The following is a 25288-nucleotide window of genomic DNA, read 5'->3' on the forward strand; positions in this document are numbered from 1 at the left end:
TCAATGAGTGGAACAGGTTACCACAGGAGGTGGGGAGTTCTCCTTCAATGGAAGTGTTCAAACAAAGGCTGGACAAATATCTGTCTGGGATGATTTAGTGATCCTGCATTAAGCAGGGGTTGGACCAGATGACCCTGAAGGGCCAACTATACTATTCTAGGTTTCTTTGATATAATGTACTAAAAAAAAATTTCTAAGTTGGGTCAATTGGGAAAAACGCAACTGTTTTGTCAAAAATGACGTGTTCACTTTATTTCGTGGGTCAGTACAATTACGGCGATATCAGAATAAATTGCATTTTAATAAATCAGACTTAGACGAGGCAATGCTAAATTTTTCTTTATTTTCTTATTTTAAAAAATGGGTAAAGTTTTTTTTTTTTTACCTTTTAAATCAATATTTTTTAAGTATTTCACTTATTTTTGCTCCTTTTATCCTTATGGGGGAACTTGAACTTTAGATTGTTTGACTGCTTACACAATATGCTGCAATACTTCAGTATTGCAATATACGGTATTTCTCTAGGCAGTCTATTGAGCAATGTCACAAGCACTGCTTAATAAACAAATACAAATTAGCCCTTGGGGCCTTCACAAGGCCCTAGGCCACCATGACTCATGAACAGCACCTCACAATCTCATTGCGGGAGGAGTTGGAAGACAGAGGGAGCACAATTAAATGACACTGTGCAAATTGACAGCAGCATCTAAATTGATAATGGCTGCGATAGTAGTCATCTCCATTCGTGGCCATGTTTCAGCTGTCAAAGACTCCCAAGCCCACTCCATACAAGCCCTACGCCAAGGGGCTAAAGAGGTATTCACATTTAAGACATTTAACACCTTTTCCATAGGATAGGGGATAAATGTATGATTGCTGGGGATCTAACCAATGGGAGCCCCAGCAATGCAGAGACCAATACACCCAAATGGCCTATGCGAATGGGGAAGCCGTGCCCATGCTCAACTACCTTTTAACTTTTATAGGACAGACGCAGATCGAGGTGCTCGGTAATCTCCCTCCATTCCAAAGAAGTGAATGGAGCAGTGGTCAACAGTGTAAACTGCCGGTCAATTTAAATGGGTAGTAACATAGTATGTTAGACTGAAGGGAGGCAATGTCCATCTGCTTCAGCCTGTTTCCACCCTCACTTGTTGATCCAGAGGAAAGCAAAAAAAAAAACCCAATGAGGCAGAAGCCAATTTACCCCATTTTGGGGGAAAAAAATTCTATCCCAACTCCATAATGGCAGTCAGAATAATCTCTGGATCAACATTTGATAGTTGCTACCTGACTGTAAGACCCAGATCAACAACCCCGCAGGTCACCTAATGTCTATAGCCTGTAATATAATAATGTAATGTAATATAATGTAATAAACAGATCCTGGGAGAGATCCTTGTATTGTCCCCTCATGTATTTATACATACTTATTTGATCGCCTCTTAGCCATCTTTTTTCCCAATTTGGATAGCCTCTCTGGGTATTCCAGTCCTCCCATTCCATTTATTAGTTTAGTCGCCCTTCTTTGAACCACCTCAAGCACTGTAACATCCTTCCTGGGCACCGGTGTCCAGAACTGTACGCAGTATTCCATGTGAGGCCTGACAAGTGCCTTATATAGTGGGAGGATAATGTTCTCGTTCCTCACCCATATAACTCTTTGCACCCGAAGACTTTATATGCTTTTGCAGCAGCAGATTGGCATTGGTTACTCCAGTTTAATCTATAATCCACTAGTACCCCCAGGTCTTTTTCTATATCACTTTTCCCTAGCTGTACCCCATTTAGTGTATATTGGTGACATCCGTTTCTCCTGCCCATGTGCATAACCTTACATTTATCAACACTGAACTTCATTTGCCATTTTTCTGCCCAAACCTGCAGCTTATCTAGGTCCGTTTGTAGCCGTACATTGTCCTCCCTTGCATTGATTATATTGTATAATTTTGTGTCATCTGCAAATATTGATATTTTGCTGTGCAGCCCCTCTATCGGGTCATTGATAAATATATTGAACAGAATGGGGCCTCGTACTGAGTCCTGTGGCACCCCGCTAGTGACTGTGGCCCAATCAGAATATGAACCATTAATTACCACCCTCTGCTTTCTATCTCCGTCTCAGTTCTTTATCCAGATACACGTTTTCCCCAGACCAAGCTGTCTCGTTTTATATATCAGTCTATTATTTGGATGCACTGGTCTCGCGATCACTGTGCGTTCCTGCAGTAAGAACTTCCCTCGATCACACATCTATCCCCTACCCTATCCTGTCCTGCCCTCTTAGATTTTGCAGCTTCCTGTACATAATGAGCAACAGTGAAGGTGATCTGTTCAGCGAGGCCTTTCACTAGTCTACAAGTTCTACTCCATAGACTGATAGACAACAAGATCCCCCCCCCCCCAAGAATGAAGGGGATCTGGCAATCTATAGTGTACTGTACCAATTCAGTCCTTTTTGCATCACTTGTGCAAGATGGTGTCTCTTAAAGGTATAACATGTGCAAGAGGAGATACGGAATCCACACGACTTACGGTGCAAGAAACAGTCATACTTAAAACAGCGGCGGCAGAACAGAGTATGAAAGGAGTGCAAGGACTGCTCTCGAGGCACAGATCTAGCCAAGGGTCCATCAATATTCGGAGTGCACTGAGGAGGAAGTATGTTGTGGTCCGGTGCCGCAGTCAGTTCTTTGTACCTGAAAACACATTGTGTACGAGTTGCAATTCAGTCCAATTTTTATTTTAGTGGGAGATACTTTTTCACAAATAATCACGTTTTGGATTTGGGATACATATACAGTATATTCTAAGTCATTTAGAAGCTTAACCGTAAGGCCGAATGCACACGGCCGGGTCGGATTGCGCATGCGGGATCTCGCAGCAGCATATGCCCCGGAGCCCGGCCGGCGAACTCTGCATACCCGTCCGGATCGGTCTTGCTGATGTGCCGGCTAGCACATTCGCAGAACAGATGACACTGTACCGTCGCTACACGATAATGCAGATTCCGCGGATCGGGCGGCCTCCACTGACTTCAATGGAAGCCATCTGCTCTGAAATAGAACATTCTGCGATTTTCTCTCAGTGAGTGGAAAAATCACCATTGATTTCCGCTCGTATACAGGAAAAAGCAATTTTCTATAGCACATCTATGCGTAATCCGGAGGCGGACGCCCACTCCGGAATCTGCAATGCAAATACACCCGTGTGCACTGGGCCCAATTGTGGATCATTTACCTTTTCTTGACCTCTTCTGGAAAGCCTCTCTCCGGAAAGATAGCAGAGATAGCACTGAAGATGAGATCACTTGGCAGATGGGTTTTAGAGTTTCTCTTGTTTCCTAAAGCAAAAACATCCCAAAGAAATTTAATCAAATGTGAAAACTAGAGATGAGCGAGTATACTCGCTAAAGGCAATTGCTCAAGCGGGCATTGCCTTCAGCGAGTACCTGCCCGCTCGAGACGAAAGGTTCGGGTGCCGGAGCAGGGGAGCGGTGAGTAACGGCAGTCAGCAGGAGGGAGCGGGGGGGGGGGGGGGGGGGGGGGGGAGAGATATCTCCCCTCCGTTCCGCCCTGCTCTCCTCCGCAGCTCCCTGCCCGCCGCCGGCACCCGAACCTTTTGTCTACAGCGTTTTGTCTAGAGCGGGCAGGTACTCGCTAAAGGCAATGCTCGCTCGAGCAATTGCCTTTAGCGAGTATACTCGCTCATCTCTGGTGAAAACACAAATGCCAACAGACGCTGGCGCCTCCAGAGCTGCGAGCCGCTGGATGTCAGAGCCACCTGTAAAACTGCACACACAGAAAACTAAAAACAGGAACAGCCACCTTTCACCAGACACCTGGGCAAAAGCGCTAATACCTGAACCCCCGTACAGATCAGGGAAATGACAAAAGAAAAAAAAAATCATTTCCGAAACACATTAGCCGACCGGTCCATAGAGACTACCATCAACAAACTGATAAAGAATATATGATTACAAATTATTTTTCCATCCCTGCACCCTTCACCTGATTGCCTGCCACACTCTGGGAGGTTCTTCTTTGTATATTGCAGTCACTTCCATGCAGTGCAGCCTCCTGTCTGATGCATATCAGGCACTATATTGATGCGGCTTTCATTTTCACTGTTCTGTGCCATCAATCCTATGTGTCTGTATCATCTCAGCCTTGCAGTGGGGACAGCTTAATTATCATTACTGTCTATATTCTTCCAAATCAGCTACCGACCATAAGTATACAGTGAGGATGCTGAACTATCTCCTTCATTATAACTGACATCAGCTGTGTGATCATCATTAGTAACGGCGATAGGATAGTCTGTGCTCCCCAATAAAGAGCATATGTGGTAGGGTCAATCACAGGATTTATGCTCACTGTAAAACTGACCAGTATGAGAGGACGTAAACCCAAGTAACTATCAACTAGTCAGAATTAAGATCACCTGACGAGAAAGAGGCCAGGAGTTTCAGATAGAAAGGATTAACTGACCAAGGTAATACTAGCCGACATACATACAAGGGGAGCTAGCTACATAACGAATGAAAAAAAAACAAAAAATAACTATTCACGGGCGTTGCCCTTTAAGTAGAACAATATAATTTAATCTGTAAAAAAGTGCATAAAAAGGAGGAAAAAACAAGTAACAACAGGAAGCTGTGCAGACACTCAAATAATCACCACCACACATTAACGTAAATATATAGCATGCATGCCAGTTTCTGGGAAAAAGAGGATTTTTGGTACTTACCGTAAAATCTCTTTCTCGTCTCGTTCATTGGGGGACACAGCCAAGACCGTGGGTATAGCTACTACCACTAGGAGGCGACACTAAGCACAAAAAAGTGATAACTCCTCCTGCAGGCTATACCCCCTCCTGCCGACATTAGGCTAATCAGTTTGTCTATCAGCAGTAGGAGCAGCCACGCAGGATCAGAACAAGAACACAACAGGCATAACGGTTACAAATGTAAACCACAACCGCACCATGTGCAACTTACCAGAACCAAATATCTGAACCGGATACAACCTGTAAATATCTGGGTGGGTGCTGTGTCCCCCAATGAAGGAGATGAGAAAGAGATTTTACGGTAAGTACCAAAAATCCTTTTTTCTCGCTTGTGTCATTGGGGGACACAGCCAAGACCGTGGGACGTTCTAGAGCAGTCCCTCTTGGGGTGGGAGAAAATGAGCCATACGGTCAGTTAATAACCGTCTGTAAGACTCGCCGTCTGAGAGAGGCGTCTGACGAGGCATAGGTATGCACTCGATAAAATTTTGAGAACGTATGTAAAGACGTCCACATAGCCGCCTTGCATACTTGGGAAGCTGATGCCCCATTGGAAAATGCCTATGAAGCTCCCACTGCCCTTGAGGAGTGTGCTGTCACCCGGAACGGTGGCGTCCTGTCCTTGGAGTGGTAGGCTTCCACCACTGCCAGACATATCCGGCAAGATATGACCACCTTAGAGGCCGCCAGACCAAGCCTCGGGCCATCAGGAATGATGAACAAGGAATCGGACCGTCGGAACGACGCTGTCCGCTCCAAGTAGATTCGTAAGGCTCTTACCAAGTCCAACCTGTGTAGAGTCCTTTCTCTCAGGTGGACGGCGGATGGGCAGAAAAGACGGAAGCACGATATCGTCGTTTAGATGGAAATTCGTGACTACCTTGGGCAGGAATGAAGGGATCGGGCGCAGTACCACCTTATCTTGATGGAAGACAGTGAATGGTGGTTTTGCCGATAAGGCGGCAATCTCCGATACTCGGCGAATGGAGGTAATCGCAACAAGCAGAGCCACCTTCCAGGTGAGTATCCTTGCCAAAACCTCTTTCATCGGCTCGAACGGTTGGGATTGCAGTGCATCGAGCACCAGGTTCAAGTCCCAGGTAGGAATCGGGGATCGGTAAGGTGGAGTGGCGTGCGCAACCCCCTGTAGGAAAGTGCGTACTGCCGACCTAGCCGCCAATGGTCTTTGAAAGAGGATGGACAACGCCGATATGTGACCCTTGAGGGAACTGAAACTGAGTCCTATTTCCAGGCCGTTTTGAAGAAAGGACAAGAGTCGAGCCAGGGAAAAGCGCATCGGGTGGAATCCCCGTTGTTCGCACCATAGGAGGAAGTTTTTCCACAGCCGGTAGTACACCTTGGCCGAAGATGGTTTTCTGGCCTTAATCATAGTCTGGATTACCGGCTCCGAAAATCCGCGAGCTCTCAGGACCTCGGTCTTAATAGCCACACTGTCAAATGTAGCGTGGATAAACTGTGGTGGAAGAGGGGTCCCTGTAAGAAGTGGTCCTCTCGCAGTGGAAGAGGCCACGGGGCGTCTGCCAGTAGGTCGACGAGTTCCGCGTACCACATCCGACGTGGCCAGTCCAGGGCTATGAGAGCTACCGGAAGCTCTTCCCTCCTGATTCGTCTGAGAATTTTGGGAATAAGTGGGAAAGGTGGAAACACGTACGGAAACTGGAATCCCGTCCACGGAGCCACCAGTGAGTCCACAGCTCATGCCCTGGGATTCCTTGATCTTGCCACGAAGTTCGGAAGTTTGTGGTTGAACTTGGATGCCATGAGATCGACATCCGGTCGTCCCCACCGCTTGCAAACCTCCTGAAAGACCTCGGGGTGCAGTTCCCAATCGCCCAGGTCGACTGTCTCCCTGCTGAGGTAATCGGCAATCCAATTGTCCACCCCCGGTATGTGGACTGCCGACAATGCGGAAACATGCGTTTCGGCCAATGCTAAGATTCCCTCGACTTCTTGCATGACCCTTCTGCTGCGGGTTATCCTGATGATTTACGTACGTGACCGCTGTCGCGTTGTCCGTCTGGATCCGGACTGGGTGACCCTTTAGCTGCGGGGAGAAGTGTTGCAGTGACCAGAATATGGCCCGAAGTTCCAGGACGTTGATCGGTAGCCAGGCTTCCTGCCAGGTCCAGGTTCCTTGGGCCACCAGGTTCCGTAGGGTCCTTCCCCAGATGAAGAGACTGGCATCTGTGGTCAGGATCTGCCACAGGAAGGGTAGGAAGGATCGGCACATATGTATCTGTACCACCGTAGGGCGCGTTGCGTCTTCGGCGGAATCCAGATCCTCTTATCGAGTGACGTCACCGACTTGTCCCACCTCGACAGGATAGCCCACTGCAGAGGCCGGGAATGGAATTGAGCAAATGGGACTGCCTCAAAAGCCGCTACCATCAGTCCCAGCACCCTCATGCAGTGACGGATAGTCATCGCGTGACGGGTGCGGAAGGAGCGAACCTGCTTCTGAAGCACGCATTGCTTCGGTGCTGGTAGCAGAACCCGGTTCAGGACCGTGTTGAAATGGAGTCCCAGGAACTCCATGCTCTGTGCCGGTGATAGCGACGACTTCTGCCGGTTGACGATCCATCTGAACCTGTTCAGCGTGTCCATAGTATTGCGTAGACTCTCCATATTGGCCCTCCACGTCGAGGCTTTTATCATTATGTCGTCCAGATATAGAATCGCAACGATTTCCTGGGAATTGAGGAGGGACACCATTGCCACCAAGATCTTTGTGAACACCCTGGGGGCTGTTGCCAGGCCGAATAGAAGCACGGTGAACTGAAAGTGTTCGCCTTGGACCATGAACCGAAGGAATCTCTGATGCGCCTGTCGGATGGGGACGTGGAGGTAGGCATCCTTTATATCGATTGAGGACAAGAATTCTCCCGGTTCCATGGATGCGATTACTGCCCGAATGGACTCCATGTGAAAGCGACGCACTTTCACGTATTGGTTCAGCCTCTTCAGGTCTAGGACCGGCCTGACGGATCCGTCCTTCTTCGGTACAACGAATAGGTTTGAATAAAAACCTGCGAACCGTTGAGAAAACCGGACCGGCACTATGACTCCTTGATTGAGAAGTTCTTGGACCGCCCGAAGAAATGCGGAGGTCTTCACCGGAGACCCCGGTATCCTGGAGCTGAAGAAGCGGTCGAGAGAATACTCGGCAAATTCTATCGTGTAGCCTTCCGAAATGACTTTCTGTACCAAGGTGTCTGAGACCTGTGCCAGCCAGACCGTAGCGAATTGGGAAAGCCGTCCCCCCACCCTGTCCACCATGGGTGGGGGCTGGCCTTTATGCGGACGACTTTGTACGGGAGCCGTCCTTCCTGGCCTTTGGGGACTGACCCTTGGTACGCCATGACGGCCTGGGCTTGAATGATGGTCCTCTCTTCTGGGCCTGGTCCTGGGTGTTCCCTTTATTCTCCAGCGCGCATGGGCTACTACGGCGAAAGGAACGAAATTGAAAACTGGAGCATCGTGGGGCTGCCGGTTGTCTCCGACGGTTCTGTGATAGGTGCGTGCTCTTACCCCCCGTGGCTTCCGAGATGATCTCGTCCAGCCTGGCTCCAAAAAGTCGCAGTCCTACGAAGGGAATGTTAGTCAGCGATCCCTTGGAGGATTCGTCCGCGTCCCAAGACTTCAACCACAGGATTCGACGTGTGGCTACAGACGTCGCCGATGCTCGAGCCATGAACCTCGCCGCATCCAAGGAAGCTTCACAGATGAATCTGCCCGCCTGTTCTATCTGGCGGGCGATGTCCGCCAGTTCTTCTGGAGCAGACTCGGCTAGTATGCCTCTGTGCAGCTGTTTAGCCCATTCGGCGGTAGCCCTGCTAACCCAGGTAGAGGCGAAAGTCAGTCTAAGAGCAGACCCCACTGCCTCAAAGGATGATTTAGCAAGCGCGTCAATCTTCCTGTCACGTGTATCCCATAGCGATGACGCATCCGCCATGGGAAGGGTAGTGTGCTTCGCCAGGCAGGAAACCGGCGGGTCAACGGTCAGCGGCGTCGCCCACCTTTTAGTCAGATTCTCCGGGAAGGGGTAGAGGACGTTCAGGCGCTTCAGCTTTACGAAGCGCCTGTCTGGAAACTTCCACTCCTTGTCCAGAACCGCCTCGAAGTCATCATGAGGCGGAAATGTCTTCAGTAACCGCTGGGGCCGCCGGAAGGAAAGGCACGGCGCGGGCGCGGAAGAAGGCTGCTCTTGAAGCTGGAAAGTGTCCCTCACAGCCACTATCAGGCTGTCTACCATCTCGGAAAGGTTGGGCAACTGCTCGTCCTCGATGTCGGGGTCAGAGAGAGACCCTGAGAACTCGGCCTCAGCGCCGCTGTTCTCCCTGGAGGACGGAAGGGAAGTAGCCCCGGGAGAGTCAGCACGGCTCGGCGATGCCGGAGACCTAGAGGATTCCCGTGAGCCTGGCCATGTAATGCGCTTCCGCGGTCTAGCATGAGAGGAATCTCTCCTGACCGTGTCATCTCCGCCTGACACGTCTGGACCGAGGGGAACCGCGCAGTCCAGCCTATCCAAGATCACGGTAGACACGAGCGTAAGGTTAGAGACTGCCTGCGCCAGGGAGCGGGCCCACTCCGGTTCTGCTAAGGGTGAGGGCTGCATGGGTGTGGGGCCTGTATTAGGTTGTACAGGCGCCTGCCTTAGGTTGTACAGGCGCCTGCCTCGGAGCGATACAGTCAGCACGGCTCTACCTGCCCGCATGGAAATTTTGCGTTACAGCGAGAACAAGCGTAGTGCGTCGCTCTAGCTGCTCCCTGTCTAGACTCTTGAGTTCTGGAGTCAGACATAGTGCAGCGCATGGCACATGCAACCTGCCTCTGCTGATGAAATATGCAGGGGAGATAGTGCAGGAGAGCTGCCACCAGGGCAGAGCCTACCCAGTCCAACAGGAGTTCTGGGCTTTCTGGGGCTGTCCAGGCTGTGTCCACCCTCGCTGCTGTGGCACCACAAGTCCCAGGAGAAGAAGATGGCCGCTCTGGGAGGTGCAGGGGGCGGAGCCAAGCGCTGACCAGCAATGTCGGAGTCCCCTTGGCGTGCTGGCCGATGATTGCCCAATAGAGCCCGTGCTGAGCCAGTCTCCACCCCTTTAGGAGCGTGCCTAAGTAGGCCCGAGCCGGGAGCTGAATTTTCGGAGGCAATCCCCGGGGCCCAACGCCGCACCGCCGAAGGCACGCCGAGACCCCACTGGAGAGTCTTACCCCCCGCAGTCCGCGGCAGAAGGACCAAGGCGCCGCCGCAGCGTCGCGGGCCCTGCGGGGTAGGGTATGCGAGGAGTATCCACCGCACCGCCGAGTCGTGGGGAGGGGTCTGCGGCCTAGCCGGATCTCGTATAGCGCGGGTGCGAGTTCCGCAAGACCGCGGCCCGAGGAATGCCGGGCCGCGGCCCGGAGGCCACCTGCAGAGAAGGAAAAGCCGCTGGAAGCAAGGGGAGGCCGCGATCCACGGATGAAGGCCGCGACCTGCGAGAGAGCCTGCCAGGTGAGAGGAGGGTGGCGGAGGGTCAAGAGGCTGAGAGAGGGGTACCCAGGGGCCCGGGGGAGTCAGCACATAGTGCCCAGTGGCCGCGGGAAGGTTAGCTGTGATCTCAGAGGTAGCCAGGAGCAGGGGGACAGCTAAAAACAATAAATGCACATACTTACCTCCCGATGTGCGAGGGGTGGTAGCCCGGTTCCAGCAGAGCATCCTCCCTGCCATCGTCGTCCCTTTGTGGGGAGGGGATGTTGGACCATGGAGTATCGGGGGGCTCTATGGCTGGCGGGTCACACTCGGTTTGGGAGCCGAGTGTGCCTCCTTGCCTTCTGAGAGACCCAGCAGACAACAGAAGGTTGTAGCTCACCTCTGTTCGCCGTCCTCGGTGGGTTAACGGGGAGAGTCCTGCCCCCCCATTATTCCCTGGTCATTCCACGAAAAAAAAAAGAAAAAGTAAAAAAGGTAAAAGTCGGGACCACCTGCCTCCTACGACACTAAGCTAAAAACTGATTAGCCTCATGTGGGCAGGAGGGGATATAGCCTGCAGGAGGAGTTAACACTTTTTTGTGCTTAGTGTCACCTCCTAGTGGCAGTAGCTATACCCACGGTCTTGGCTGTGTCCCCCAATGACACGAGCGAGAAATCCACATTAAGGGGTTGTACATATATAGACAATTGGGCAGTATGGTCCCAAGTACTGATGTGGTACATGGATAAATAATCAGCGCATGTACCGTATAAGTCGTAAATAGCAATGAGAATTACTTTGCACATACATAAACTACTGCGCAGGATCGTCCCATCGTTTGATGTGGTTTTTCTCAGCAACTGGCAGGCATTCTATTTATGTGCATTAAATGTTTAAGAGGTGATTCTTCACTTATGCTTTTGCACAGCTTCCTGTTTTTGCTTGTTTCCTCCTTGTCTTACATGGAAGATTTATTTAATACAATTGTTTATATACCATATGAGGCACACCATATCCCCTAAACCAAACCCCTCTGTACTCTGCCTAATAACATCCCTATCTTACTGACTGTAATCCCTGCGAGCCGTAATCAACCGCCCCCTGAAGTCATACCGATTCCACCACTATATGGCCTGACCATTGTCTGTGTGTATAGCATCCCTCACTCTCCACCTCGCCACACCATGAACATCTCCAGCCCCTTTACCTTCTGTATCACCCCATTATCTGTAGTATGCAAGCTCGTTGGAGCAGGACCCTCACCCCTACTGTATCCATCAATTGATTACTTCATGTAACCGTTATCTTGTGTTGTTTCCCCTGTATTGTAAGCGCTGCGGAATATGTTGGCGCTATATAAATAAAGATTATTATTATTATATAATTTTTTTCTACTGATGATGGTTTTCTAGGTAAAGCCTCCCTGACAATAGTCGCTCGACAGTGAATACAAGCAACAGGTGTTCCAATCTGGTGACGAGTGAGAAACTGTTCAGTAGCCGCTTTGCTTCAGGCCGTTTTCACGCGGCCGAGAAAATCATGTGAGATTTGCGCATTCTGAGATGCACAAATATGAGCCCCATTCTTTTTTCCCCCATCACATCGCGCAGGAAGGAGAAAGGGGGGTGGGGGGTTAAAAAAAAAAATTGCAGCAGGTCTGATCTTTTTCATTGAGGCCGGCATAGTTTCACACAGTATACGAAGTGCACACGAGTGCGATAGGAGGTTTACCCATTGAAAACAATGCGATCCTCCACCGCGGCTAAGAGGATTGCTACTTCCCTGAAGTGATGCGAGGCATTAACACAAAAACACCTCGCTGGGACATTGTACCTCTTCAGGGAGGCATACCATATCCCCTAAACCAAACACCTCGGTTCCCCGCCTAATAACATAACGGCACTGTGAATTAGGCCTTCTAAAAACTCTCCTAACCTCTTGTCTTGCTCTGAGAAGACACTTTATCTTCTCCATCTGCTTTGCTTTCTGCCTGGCCCTTCGATGGAGCAGAATTATTTCCTGGGGCGGCCTGGATCTCACCTGTATATTTGAAAGAAAGATGCATTAGGAAAAAAAACTAAAATGCAACTTTAGATTTCTAATGTTGACTTTTATATAATACTTTTGGCAATTTGACAAGAAGAAACTTGTGGCAAAATAAGCAAAATGTTGCATACGACTACAGTCATCGTAAACCAGAGACGCATTGACCACTAGTCGTATGTCAATAAACAAGGCGCCCGTTTCAAAAAAGGGTCTAGAAAATGAATATCTACCTTCCTCAGCAATTCTCTTTCGTTTTCGAGTCATGGGTCCTTCTTCTTTCACCTCTTCCCCCTTGCTTCCCACAGACTCACTCTCCGCACTGTCCCCTTCATCTGTAATCTGAAGAAGAGCACTGACCAGCTCCAGAAAGCTAGTGTCATCCAGAAAGCCAGCGCCTGCACAGAACCAAGTCATAGCTTTAAGAGTCTTCCCTAGTCTAAGAAAGCCAGCAGTTCAGACAGAAATGTGTGCATCTGAATCACTCAAGGCTTAAAAGAGTGAAGCAAATCATGTACGGTATAGATGACCCGTCCTAAGGATAGGCCACCAATAGTTGATCAGTGGGCGTCCATCACAAGAGATTTCCACCGATCAGCTGGGTGACTGTCACTGGAGTCCATACCAGGCACAACACCGTACATTGTATAGTGGCTGTGCCCGCTACGGCACTCCATTCTATTCTCTTGAATGGGACTCAGCTGCTCTCAGGCCATGTAACCAACAAATGGGATGTCACACGCCTGCGAACAGCTCATGGTACCCACCCGAGTACTGCAGTTGATCAGTGAGGGTGCCGAGTTTTGGACCTCCACAGATCAACTATTGATGAACCATCCTGAGGACAGATCATAAATATTGTAGTCTTGGAAAACCCGTTTAATTCCATTAAAATAAACTGTAAACTAATATGTAGATTACATTGAAATATTATATTAAACGGACACTTTTCAACATAAATCCGGGGGAGGCCAACCGTGTGTCCATCCATCTACTGGAAAGCAGAAGATGGGGAGAAGAGGCAGATATTCTCTTTGTCAAGGCCAGCATGGTGTTCTGTATAAATGTAGACTGTATCAAGGACTGGAGCTCCACTTACATAAAGTGAATATGTAAGGCTTTGAAAGAGTGAGGGGCAGAATATAAAAAGGCACTGTGAGAAGTTGGGTAGCTGTCCTTCAAATTTTTCTTACATACTTCATTGCAGAACCCAAGTGGAGTTTTTTTTTCCTTAAAAAAGATTGTTGCGAATTAGAAAAACATGGCAGCTTCTTACAAAAATAGCGCCACTCCTTCCTATGACCTTTGTCTGGTACTGCAGGTCAGCCCCACTCAAAACAAACTTAAGGCCTCATGCGCACGGCACATGCAGATTTCTGATGCGGATGACCTGTGAGTCATTACGTAAATGAATTTTAAATGCTTGCGGGAGATCGTTGATTCAATAGTTTTTCCGCACGGATACAGAGCGGATCGTCCGCGCGAGAAAAAAACCTTTAAATTAAATCAGCATGACCCTTTTGGCTTCTTGCATACCCGTTTTCGATGTGCTATGGCGTCCATCTGAGAAAGAGCGACCATACATAAAGAGACGTTCACGGTCGTGTAAGCGTTGATTAGAGCTCATCGCGGATGGAACATCCACCTCTGTGAATGGAAAATAAAATCAATGCATTATGACCAAAGCAATAATCATTACAATGAAACTCGCTTGTAATTGAAAAACCCAACGAAGGTCCGATACTAAAAACGCACCTTCCTCTCCGTGGACCTTCCCGTCATAGTTACTGACCAGTTCCTCTAAAAACATTTCATCCTCCTCTTTAGCCTGGTCTCCCATGTAAGGGATGTTACACAGGATAGTTTCATCTTCCACCTAAAATTCACGCAGAAAAGAGATGTTGATAGATTGTTCTCAAGTCCTGCAAGTATATATTTCCATTCCCATGTGGGGGGGGGGGGGGGGGGGGCAGCAGCGCTAGCCCGATTGAAAACATAGGGACCACGGGGATGAAGGAATCCTCTGCCACAGCTGTGACAGCTGTGGCAGAAGTCCGCGGCATTCTCCTTTTCTTTTAAATGGGGCTAGCGCTGCTGCCGCTGGCCCCATTGAAAAAGACTGGAGATATCCCGGCGTGATGCCGTTTTTTTTCTCACACTGCGCTGCGAGACTTCACCTTTGCTCTCACAGCGCAGTGGAGAAAAAAACGCCAGTGTGCAGGAGCCCTTACATGGACATTTATACGAATGAGTTACTCACAGCGAGGCGTCCATCAGCGGCATCATGTGGTGTCTCCTGACGTCATCATATGTTACCAGGTTCATTAATGTAACCAGGTATTAATCGTTATACATTTTAAGGTCACTATATTAATGAACCTGGTAATATATATGAATGAGAATAGTATATGATTATTCACAAAAAGCTGCAAAACAGCTAATGCGTCTTTGTCAACCTAGAGAAGAACGATAAAGTTTGTTTATATATTGGAACGCATGTTGCGTTTTAAACGAGGTCAGGCGATTGTAACAAGTTAGAGGGAATGGAATCCCTCCCAAATGATGACGTCAGAAGACACCACATGATGCCGCTGATGGACGCCTCGGTGTAAGTAACTCATTCGTATAAATGTCTGTATGTAATACTTGTATTTTCAGCTGGAAAAGGCATGTAATGGTGCCGAAACGGGTAGCTGAAATAAACTTGTATTTTATACACACACAGAGATAGATTATAATACACGCACATACATATATCTAAGTGCTAACAACCACTTGTCCGTTAGTATGTAAGTATATGAGTGAGCAATTCTCATGCTCTGCCCTTGGCGACATCATAGCTCTGCCCCCGGTGAGGTCATAGCTGATCCTAACACACTGAGAATACAACTAAGCCATTATTATGTCAGACACAACTTGCCACCAGAGATCAGCAGTCCTGACAGAAGACACCGACCTACAGCCACCAGAGATCAGCGGTCCTGACAGTAGACACCGACCTACCGCCATCACAGAGATCTGGCGGGCTGTAGGACCTGTGGTGGTGACTGCTGTGGGAGGAACCATTTTGGAGTTTGCTAGTACTGTATACTGGATAAGCCAACAGAAAGTACCAGGACATGTGATCACCTGTGTGGGTGGAGTAAGGGATCACATGACTAGGGGCTCATCACTGTATCCAGGAGCTGTGTGTGTCATGTGTGCAGTCAGCATAAATGTAGTAGAGCTGCGAGTGGCTGTTTGTCTAATGTGCTGCACGTGTAATGTGTATAGACAGCATGGATGTATATCATGTAGCAGAGCTGTTTGTAGCATGCGCATGTCACGTAGTCCAGTTGTGTTTGTGACGCGCATGTCATAAAGCAGAGCTGAGTTTGTAACGTGCATGTGATGTGGCACAGCTGTGTCTGTCATGCGCATATAATGTAGTTGAGCTGTGTTTGTACCATCTGCATGTCATGTCTGTCAGGAGCATGTCATGTAGCAGAGCTGTGTCTGTCAGGTGCATGGCATGTAGCTCAGCTGTGTGTGTCTGTCACATGCCGATGTACCACAGCTGTGTGTGTGCCTGATGTGCATGTAGCAGAGCTGTGTGGCGCAGTAGTGGCGCCGCGCCAGGCAATGAAAGCCGGCACTGGGTTAACCAATCACAGCCATTCAATGATTTCATTGAATGACTGAATGGTTAACCCAGCACTGGCTTTCATTGGCTGACGCGGTGCTGAGTTAACCAATCAGAGCATTAATTTGCTGGAGGCGGGATATTCAAGCCCCGCATCCAGATAGCAATGCTCTGTCAGCGTGGAGGAGGGAGTGACAGCCTGCAGCAGTGCCGCAGACCATTGCGAGGACGAAATGCCAGTGAAAGGCGAGTATACACTTCACCCTGAGCCTCAGCTTGTGAGTTTTTTGCCTTTCAAGCAGGCTCGTACTCCGAGTTTTTGCTTGTAAATCAGAGCAAAAATTCAGGAGAGAGCCTGCTTACAAGTCAAAAAACTCGCAATCTGAGGCGCTCGCATCCCAAGATACCACTGTATACTAGAAGACTAATGATACACACACAGGCTGGGAGATGAGTGAAAGTTGTGTGAAACATTAGTGTCCATTTAACAGGTTAAGCCACCACTAGAGGGAGCTCAGCAGCTAATTGCATACAGCTCTATCTTAAACTCCATAATAGAGATGCAGCAAGCACCCTCTAACGGTGGACTGCAGCATTTAAATGGCATCTATTAAATTAATACCTATGCAGGGAACTTGGCTTGTTGGTCAAAGCTTTATTTTTCTCAATCATAGGGCCAAAAATCAAGAAATTTATCAGCACAGAATTTCAACACGATACAAGAGGGAGCTTCACTTTAAATTTCCCATGATGTAATGTTTAACATGAGACAATTATTCTAATGCTGGGTTAATTTCAATAGCGGCAATTGACTGAAAACTAATCCTAGGGGTATGTTCACATTGCAGAATGTTCTATGCGGATTCAGTCTCTAAAACTGCAGTAGAAATCCTTATCTATTCTGCCGCAGATCTGCATGTGAACATAGCCCTGGCAATGGGCAAAATCTGTGTGTGAAACTTCCAAGGTGACATGTCGTTTCTCCATGCGAAAAGGCATTTCAATTTCTGCAACTGGACTTTGCCAACTGAAAGGGTTACTTCTACATGCCAATCCATACCAAAATATGAGCAGCCCCCCTTTTGTTTAGCTGTAGATGTCTGCTGCGGTTTTAGAGGCAGAATCCACATGGAGAATTCTACGCTGTGTGAACATGCCCCAAGTTACATCCCGATTGACTGCGCGGAGCGGGAATTGCCTCGACTTGTAGTTGTGATCTTCAGTTAGAAGAATCGGCCCAAGACATGATAAGATCCCAGCCACAAGCAATAACTTATTAGGACACTGATGAGATGTAACGGAACGTACCATAAAGTTTTGCTGGAGGGGAGACCAAGAATACATGACGGGAACGAGCGCTACCGTGTTCAGAGACCTCGTACATACGGTCTGGACGGCAAAATCAGGGAAGGAACTTTCAACGGTGGACTGAGAAGAGAATGAAGCAGGTTTATTGTTACACGGCTTACAGCAGCACTATTGGCGTCTACTGGCAGAAGGTTACCTGTTTCAGAAAAGGAAGTGTATTTGATGGATCTGTTCTCTGAACCGGCTGCAGTCGGAGATTTTTCCACTCTTCATTTAGAAGATTTGTTTTCTTGTCGATTTTCCCCAGGTTGTTCACATACTCAGCCTGATGGGAGGAACGTAGAAGCATTAGCAGATATTACAGGGACATAATGGAGGAGAAGCCGTTCTACAAATCACTCACTACCGCAGCGCTAACCCGTACTAATTCAATGCGTTTCAAGCACGACTGTCCCCTACACTATAGGCACCGCAAGCTAGATAAGGTTCTGCCAATTGCGGACTGGCCGTGGATCGGATGGCTTCCATTGACTTCAATGGAAGCCGTCCGTGCGAGATCCGCAGTGAAATGGGCCAAAAAGTCAGCAAATCAAATCTGCATGCTTTATTTCACTCGCGGACGCCCATGTATCCCTATGGGTGGCTTGATCTGCGGATCTTCCGTGCGGGTCAGATCCGCCCGTAAATGAAAAAAAATCCAGCATTCTCCCTTTTAAAAGGGTTTATCTGGAGAAAGAGATACTGACAGTTTGGGTGCAGAGGTGCCGGCACCTACGCTTGCGGCCCGGTTAAGACATGAGTCATGTGATCTAGAGATGGCTCCACCTTCTCAGTGTCCGTTAAGTCATCTCAGGGGGGTTGGCTGGCTCAATCCAATAACTAAACCAGCCCCTTTCTGTTTTTGCATTGGCCATGGGACAGAAGGGGGCTGGCTTAGTTATGGATGATGTCACTGCCACCAAGAAGGGGGAGGAGCCTTATGCCACATGACCCATACTGAATCGCTTAGGCATCTCTTTGCAGATAAAACCTATAAAAACAACATGTTAATTTCTCCGTTGTAGTATATTTGTAATCCCTATGAAATATTACATCTAGATCAGCTTTTTCCAGAGCTCTGCACTGGGCCGTTCCTCTGTTGCTCCTCCAGCAAAACTCTATGAGTACACTGACAAGTAAGTATTACTGTTCCCCTTGTGCCCACGTGGTAACAGACTGTGTAGAGACATGCCCGCTGCAGAGTTCTGACAATTGGCGCTCCTGGACGGTTGTGTTACAGGAAATGTCTGTTTTAGTAAGTACTTGCACATCAGGATAGCTGAGAGGGTCTCTTTATGCCCATGAGGACCTGTAGTGTCTATTGGGACCAGTTTGGGGTAGACACGACGGTTTGATCACTTTTTATTACATTTATTTCTTGGAGGCGGGGTAACCAAAAAAAGTCCAATTTTGGCGTTGTGCTTCCTTTTTTTTTATTTTTTCTTAGATAGCGCTCAGAATGCAAGAGAAATAATGCATTATGTTTATATATCGGACTTTACGGACACGGCGATACCAAAAGGTTTTTAAAAAATGCAATAAATGTGGTTTTTTTTCTAATTTAAAATAACTGATTTTTACTATTTTCTTAGTCCCCAAACTTGTAGCCTTTTGATGGTTTCAGCAATATACTGCAAAACTTCAGGGTTGCATTTTTGCAGGGTTAACAAATCTGTCCTAGGCCGTGAGAACGCATCAGATGACCGGAAAGGGGGTGGAGCCTAGCGTCACACTGTTCGTGACGGTCAGGCTTACCACTCCGATTAAGGCCAGGCTCACACGGCCGTAAGCAAAATCAGCTGTGCAGCAAGTAACAGCTGTGAGCCGGCCATGACCCTGCGCAACGCTGTGAAGTTGTCATGCGATAGACACCTGTTTAGTGGCGACGCAGATACCCGCAGCCCTTATGCAGTGTAATTGTGTATGGGCTGCGGGTATATACACAGCCATAGAGAACAATGGGCTCTAAGTCACGGATATCCGCGGCAAAATCGAACATGCTGCGTTTTATTTTTTGCTTGCGGATTATGCAATTCTCACATGCGATAGTAATCAGAACTGCTATGGCAATGGATTTCCTGCGAGCTCGCAGAATCCGCTATTCAAATCTGGTCGTGTAAGACTGGCCTAAGAGAAATAAAGAGCAACGTTAGGCTCCGCCGGCGGCCTCGTCCCGTTCCCTTCTGCTCTAGAGATGCATTCTCCCATCCACTGGCAGCATGGACGGTGATCACTGGGTTGAGTCCCTGGACATCCCCATTGATAGGTAAAGCATCCATGGCAGCCCTGGGGACGATCACAAGGTCCCAAGCTGCCATGGCAAAAACAGCACCTCGCAATATCGTTGTGGGGGTACGGCCAGGGAGACTGATGCCCGTCAGATGTCGCCAAGCGATTAAACAGCCTACTACTACAAGTGTGGTGAGGTTTGGAATGATGCATTTCCAGATGGACTTTTGTTACTTTTTCCGCTTGAAACATAATGCATAATGACATAATAACTCTTCTACCCTCGGAGCCGACAGCGGATCCTCCGGGACAAACAGTAATAAGGGGATGTAAATAGTTAGAGTGCAAGATCCAGTAAGACAGTCCCTGCTTCTGCTAGAATCTCACATCACACTAGAATGCGTCGGCCCTTCTAGGGTGTAGCTGGAAGCTTATGGGCCGGGCGGGTGCAAAAGTTTATCTACTCTTAACCCCCTAACGCAGAGGCGTAACTGGAAGCTCCCGGGCCCCAATGCAAAACCTGTAACAGGGCCCCCAACTGTAATGCTTTATTCATAGTACTGGGCTCCCTATATGGAGAGGAAGGCCTCCTGGGCCCCTGCATCCCCTATAGTTCCATCAGTGGTCCCTTCTACTCACCCCGGCAGACTGGTTGACCTGTAACCTCTTCAGCTGCTGCAGGCGCATATACTCCAGCCGGACCTTCTTCTTCCAGTACAGAAGAGACTTGTTGTACTGCGGATTCGGAGGCTCCATTGTGCTAGATGGTGAAATGGAGAGATGTTTAATGCCATCACTATGCGTTAAGGATCCCAGCAATGTCCCAGCATTGTTGTAGAAGAGGTGACGCTCCTCCATGCTGTTCTCACACACACACACACACGCACACGTTACAGCTCTTTTAGACGCACCCTCTCGTACGTTTTTAACCCCTTAAGGACATGGCCTATTTTGGTCATAAGGATGCAACAATTTTTGGGGGATTTTGATCTCCACTTTTCAAAAGCTATAACGTTTTTATTTTTCCGTCCCCGCGGTCGTATAACGGCTTGTTTTTTTGCATGGCGAACTGTAGTTTTTATTGGCACCATTTTTGGGTGCATGTAATGTTTCGGGTGCCAGTGGGGGCGGGGAGCGGCCAGGGAGAAAGGGAGGGAGATCTCTCTCTCCCCCCGTCCCCTCCTGCTCACTCCCGTAACACAGCGCTCACCCCGTGCCAGCACTCGAATCTTTGCGGGCAAGCAGGCAGGTACTCGGTAAGGACGATACTCACTGTCCTTACCGAGTACGCTCGCTCATCTCTAGAGAAAACGCATCAATTCTACAAGTGTTTTTTTGTTTTTTTTTTACAGCGTTAATCATGCAGCATAAATGACACAATACATTTTTTCTGCGGGCCGGTACGATTACAAGGATACCAAAAATATTATAATTTTTTTTAGGTTTTTTCCACTTTTGCACAATGAAAACCCCTTTTTTTTTACATCACTGCTATCAAAGTCCGATAACTTTTTTATTTTTAATGGACAGAGCTCTGGGAGGGCTTTTTTTGCGTTATGAGCTGCAGTTTTTAGTTGTACCATTTTGGGGTACATATGGCTTTTTTGCTCACTTTTATTGCGCTTTCTGGGAAGTAAAACGAACAAAATAAGGATTTTGCCTCCATTTTTCTGGACAATTTTTTGCTGCGCAGTATAAACAGTTCAAATGATAGTAGAGTTCATTACGGACACGATGATACCAAATATGTGAGGTCTTTCTTAAATTTTTACTTTTGTTTATACAAATAGGGGAAAATGAGCAAAAAAGGTTTGGTTTTTTTTTTGTTTTACACAATTTTGTTTACTTCTACTATTATGTCCCTGAAGGGGACCTGAACCATAGCAGCTATGATCGCTATGATAAGGCATTGTAGGATTAATGTACTGCAATGCCTTATCACTTGTAATAGCGATCATAGGCAATGACAAGTCGGAACATCAGTATCTGGCGTCCGGGTGCCATGGCAACCCGTCGGTCCTTTGCGATTACATCGTGGAGGTCCGATGACGTCACAGAGGGAGCACCCCCCCCCCCGCTCTGTGAACCCTTTACATGTAGGGGATTAACAGCGGGGGTCGCTCTCCTCATGTAACCCCACTTTTACAGCAGGAGGCTGGCTATCAGTAACAGCCAGCTCCCGCTGCCAGATGGCGCTCACTTCTGATCCCGTGCCATCCACATGATGTAAGGTTACCTCCTGTCACGTCAAGTATCCCACTGCCATGACGTAACCTTATGTCCTGTGGCGTTAAGGGCATCTTATACGCATATGCTGTAAAGTTAAAGGCTCTGATAACTGGTAATATCAAGTATTTGGGAAAGTTTCCAAAGTAACACATAGTGAAAACTAGACAATGATTCAGTACCATGGACAGAGAAAGGGTCTTCAAGAATATAATAAAAAAATAATTATACATGTCTAGTAGAGATGAGCGAACGTGCTCGGCCCCGCCCCTTTTTCGCCCGAATACCGCGATTTTCGAGTACTTCACTACTCGGGTGAAAAGTACTCGGGTGCGCCGAGGGGCGGGGGGAGGCGTGGTGGAGCGGGGGGTAGCAGCGGGGAACAGGGGGGAGACCTCTCTCCCTCTCCCCCCCACTCCCCGCTGCAACCCCCCGCGCCGCCACGGCGACCCCCGAATTTTTTCGCCCGAGTACGGAAGTACTCGAAAATCGCGGTATTCGGGCGAAAAAGGGGCGGGGCCGAGCACGTTCGCTCATCTCTAATGTCTAGCATCTTGTTTTTTCATTATTCCTTTCTATCTAGAAGTTTGAAGAGTCCTTCTCAGGTGGGTCATGTGATCTCATTGGGACTGCCTGGGAATTACATGCCTCTCTGTTCTCTAAAGAAGTCACTCTTTGAGTCACCAGAACTTCTTGTTTGATGACACTTCATGGACTGTACCGAATAGGCTCTTCACAGGGGAGGGACAGAAACTCTTATCACAGTTACTGATGATGGATGATTAGAGCCTCCTGTCACACAGTTATAATGAAGGAGATTACAGCTCATCTTCCTGACTCTATAATTATGATATGTAGCTTACTACATACATGATACCAAACATGTGAGGCCTTTCTTAAATTTTTACTTTTGTCTATACAAATAGAGGAAAATTACCTAAAAAGGGTTTTTTTTTGCTATTTTCTTTAAGTTTTTTAATTTTTTTTACACTGTTTTGTTTTCTTAGCTCTTTATGTCCCTGAAGGGGACCCGAACCATAACAGCTGTGATAAAGCATTGCAGGACTTATGTACTGTAACGCCTTATCGCTTGTAATAGTGATCATAGCCAATGGCAAGCTTGGACATCAGTATCTGGCATCCGGGTGCCATGGCAAGCCGTTGGCTCTTTGCGATTACATTGTGGGGGTCCGATGATGTCACAGAGGGAGCACCCTTTACATGCCGTAATCTGATTGATGATTAGAGCCTCTTGTTACACAGTTATAATGAAGGAGATTACAGCTCATCCTCCTGACTCTATACTTATGATATGTGGCTTACTACATACATGAGGGTAATGATAGTTATTGGCAGAGTTGGTACAGGCCGCAACTAGTCATGTGGTGCTGTGCTGATGCATCATGGGATTGTTAGCATAGAACAAAGGAAGAAAAAGCAGGGAGAAATATAAACATCAAGATGGTGACTGATAAGTATCAGACAGAAGGCTGTGCTGCATGCAAGTGACTGCAATACACAGAGGAGTTCCCAATCAGATGAGGGGTGCAGGGATAGAAAAATGTATCTGTACCTCGATAAGGAGCTGGTCGAGTCCTTGAGGGTTATGGATCTCATTTTCCAGACAGTAAGTACTTCCTAACGCACAGAGGACGCAGAGTTTTTCTGGCAATTACCCAAACCTGGAAGAAGAGATGAGTATAAGCAACCATGCAGGTGATCAATCAGTACTATGAGCGCTGCGCGGACGGGAAAACCATTGGCATGCCAAAACTTCTGATCGCTGGGTCACCGATCCCAAGAACGAGCGAGTTGTAGCGGCCATTCGAATGCTGTCACTGCTCGCTAGCTGAAGGCGGGCCCGTATACGTTCTACTGCGCCGTCTTCAACTAGCAAGCAGTGACAGCGCTCTGACGACCGCCACCACAGGCTCATCTAGCGATCGGCGGGGGTCTCAGGCCGACAGTCTTCAAAAAGTGCAGTTACACTTTAACGCTGAAAGCATACGGCAGACTCCTGGATAAGAGCCCGCTGCGTTCACGAGAAGAGCGTCCCCCTTGTTCAAGGTGAGGGGCAAACTGCGGTGTGTGTACAACATACAAACTCAGCGAAGTTTACTTTTTGGGGTCTGATGACCAGGTCGCATGCGCCGTTCGGGAGACAAATTGGGGTGCGTATAAAGAAAAAAACAATCATACGGTCGATACCCATATAAAAAAAGTTGCCTTTACATGATGCGCTACCCAGTCACACTGATCAACAGCAGATTACGCGGCCACGGATGCCATGACTGCTGCGGTCTGCTGCGCTAGCATTCTACAATGGGGTTTCTAATTGGTTTGGGGTTCCCTGAAAAAATTTGGGAATCGCTGGGTTAAGCTTTGGGTACCAGGATGCGCCAATGTTTCTCTGTGCTGATAGATGATGATAACGTCATGATGTGGTACTGTGACGCCAGCACTTTGTGGGCATTGTCCCTCTGTGGGCACTGATATGGCATTTTAGGAAGGATTTTTAGGCACGTTATTTGGGGACTAGGACAATGAAAAAAAAAGGTTTGATATGGTGTTAGCCAGCAGAGCAAAGTGTGATTGTTCTCAGTAAGAGAAACCAAGTAATCTTGTAGATAGGATACCTTTTAATGGCCAACAAAAATACATGATGTCATAGTGAGCTTTCAGACCTCTCAAGGTCCTTCCTCAGGCATAACGAAACAGATCTGTACACATATGTAAAAGGCACAGACATGGCGAGACTAAGCTGCACTGAAGACAAGATGAGCCGAGAAGGTAAATCCTCTGGTAAGGACTGGGACAGCTTCATGGTCTCTCAATTGATGTTGGTGGGGGGCTCACAGGCCTGGGTGTTATTTCTCCTACAGACCTGCAAATAAGGATGATGAAACAATACCGCTGCAGCGCCACCTATTGGATGGCAGCATTGCTTCAAATCAATGTGTGAGTTTTTACCAAGTCTGTAAAACAATGATTGGGAATAGCACCCCTTCTGGGTGCTTTTCTTGGGGAGAGATGATGCCATCCCCCGGCCCACTCACCCCTCTTGACCTCCTACAAACCTTTCATATTCTCCACTGATGCAAGAACCCCGCTCCGAGGTTCATGTTGTCTATAAATGATGCGCTACCCGGCCACGCTGTTGCCAAAAAGGTTTTGTCACCTGGGCCCATCCTGGGCGGTGAATGGGGAGGCTTTATATTGGGGAAACAGGGCAAAAACTGAGAGCGAGGATGAGATCTCATCGCCACACAATTAGAGAGGCAAAGACGGAATTACCTGTGGCTAAACATTTTTCCAGTCACGGACATGGAACAGATGAGGGTTATCATACTGAAGGGCATCTTCAGGTCGCAGCGTCACAGAAGAATTCAGGAGTATAAATTTATGGCCATTTTTGATACCCTGGAATGAACCTCGGAGCGGGGTCCTTGCATCAGTGGAGAATATGAAAGGTCTGAAAGAGGTCAAGAGGGATGTCCTTAAAGAGAGCTCCCCAGGGGTGTGTAGAGACATCTGGGGGGCGAGTGGGTGAGGTTACTCCTAT

General features: G+C 48.1%; 1 protein-coding gene across 1 annotated transcript in view; it reads right to left on the reverse strand.

Annotated features, from left to right (window-relative positions):
• EZH1 (enhancer of zeste 1 polycomb repressive complex 2 subunit) overlaps nucleotides 1-25288 on the reverse strand; it is a 54484-nt gene that overhangs the window by 25240 nt on the left and 3956 nt on the right. Inside the window, exons 2-11 of the mRNA XM_066587343.1 lie at nucleotides 23300-23408; nucleotides 20140-20260; nucleotides 17429-17557; nucleotides 17233-17352; nucleotides 14058-14178; nucleotides 13839-13949; nucleotides 12536-12700; nucleotides 12195-12299; nucleotides 3241-3343; nucleotides 2536-2699 (exon numbers count right to left, since the gene is read on the reverse strand). Coding sequence (XP_066443440.1) covers nucleotides 2536-2699; nucleotides 3241-3343; nucleotides 12195-12299; nucleotides 12536-12700; nucleotides 13839-13949; nucleotides 14058-14178; nucleotides 17233-17352; nucleotides 17429-17557; nucleotides 20140-20260; nucleotides 23300-23343 — 1183 coding nt within the window. The 5' untranslated portion in view covers nucleotides 23344-23408. The remainder of the gene's footprint in view (nucleotides 1-2535; nucleotides 2700-3240; nucleotides 3344-12194; nucleotides 12300-12535; nucleotides 12701-13838; nucleotides 13950-14057; nucleotides 14179-17232; nucleotides 17353-17428; nucleotides 17558-20139; nucleotides 20261-23299; nucleotides 23409-25288) is intronic.

Source organism: Eleutherodactylus coqui, chromosome 13 (assembly GCF_035609145.1).
Source record: "Eleutherodactylus coqui strain aEleCoq1 chromosome 13, aEleCoq1.hap1, whole genome shotgun sequence".
NCBI lineage: Eukaryota > Metazoa > Chordata > Amphibia > Anura > Eleutherodactylidae > Eleutherodactylus > Eleutherodactylus coqui.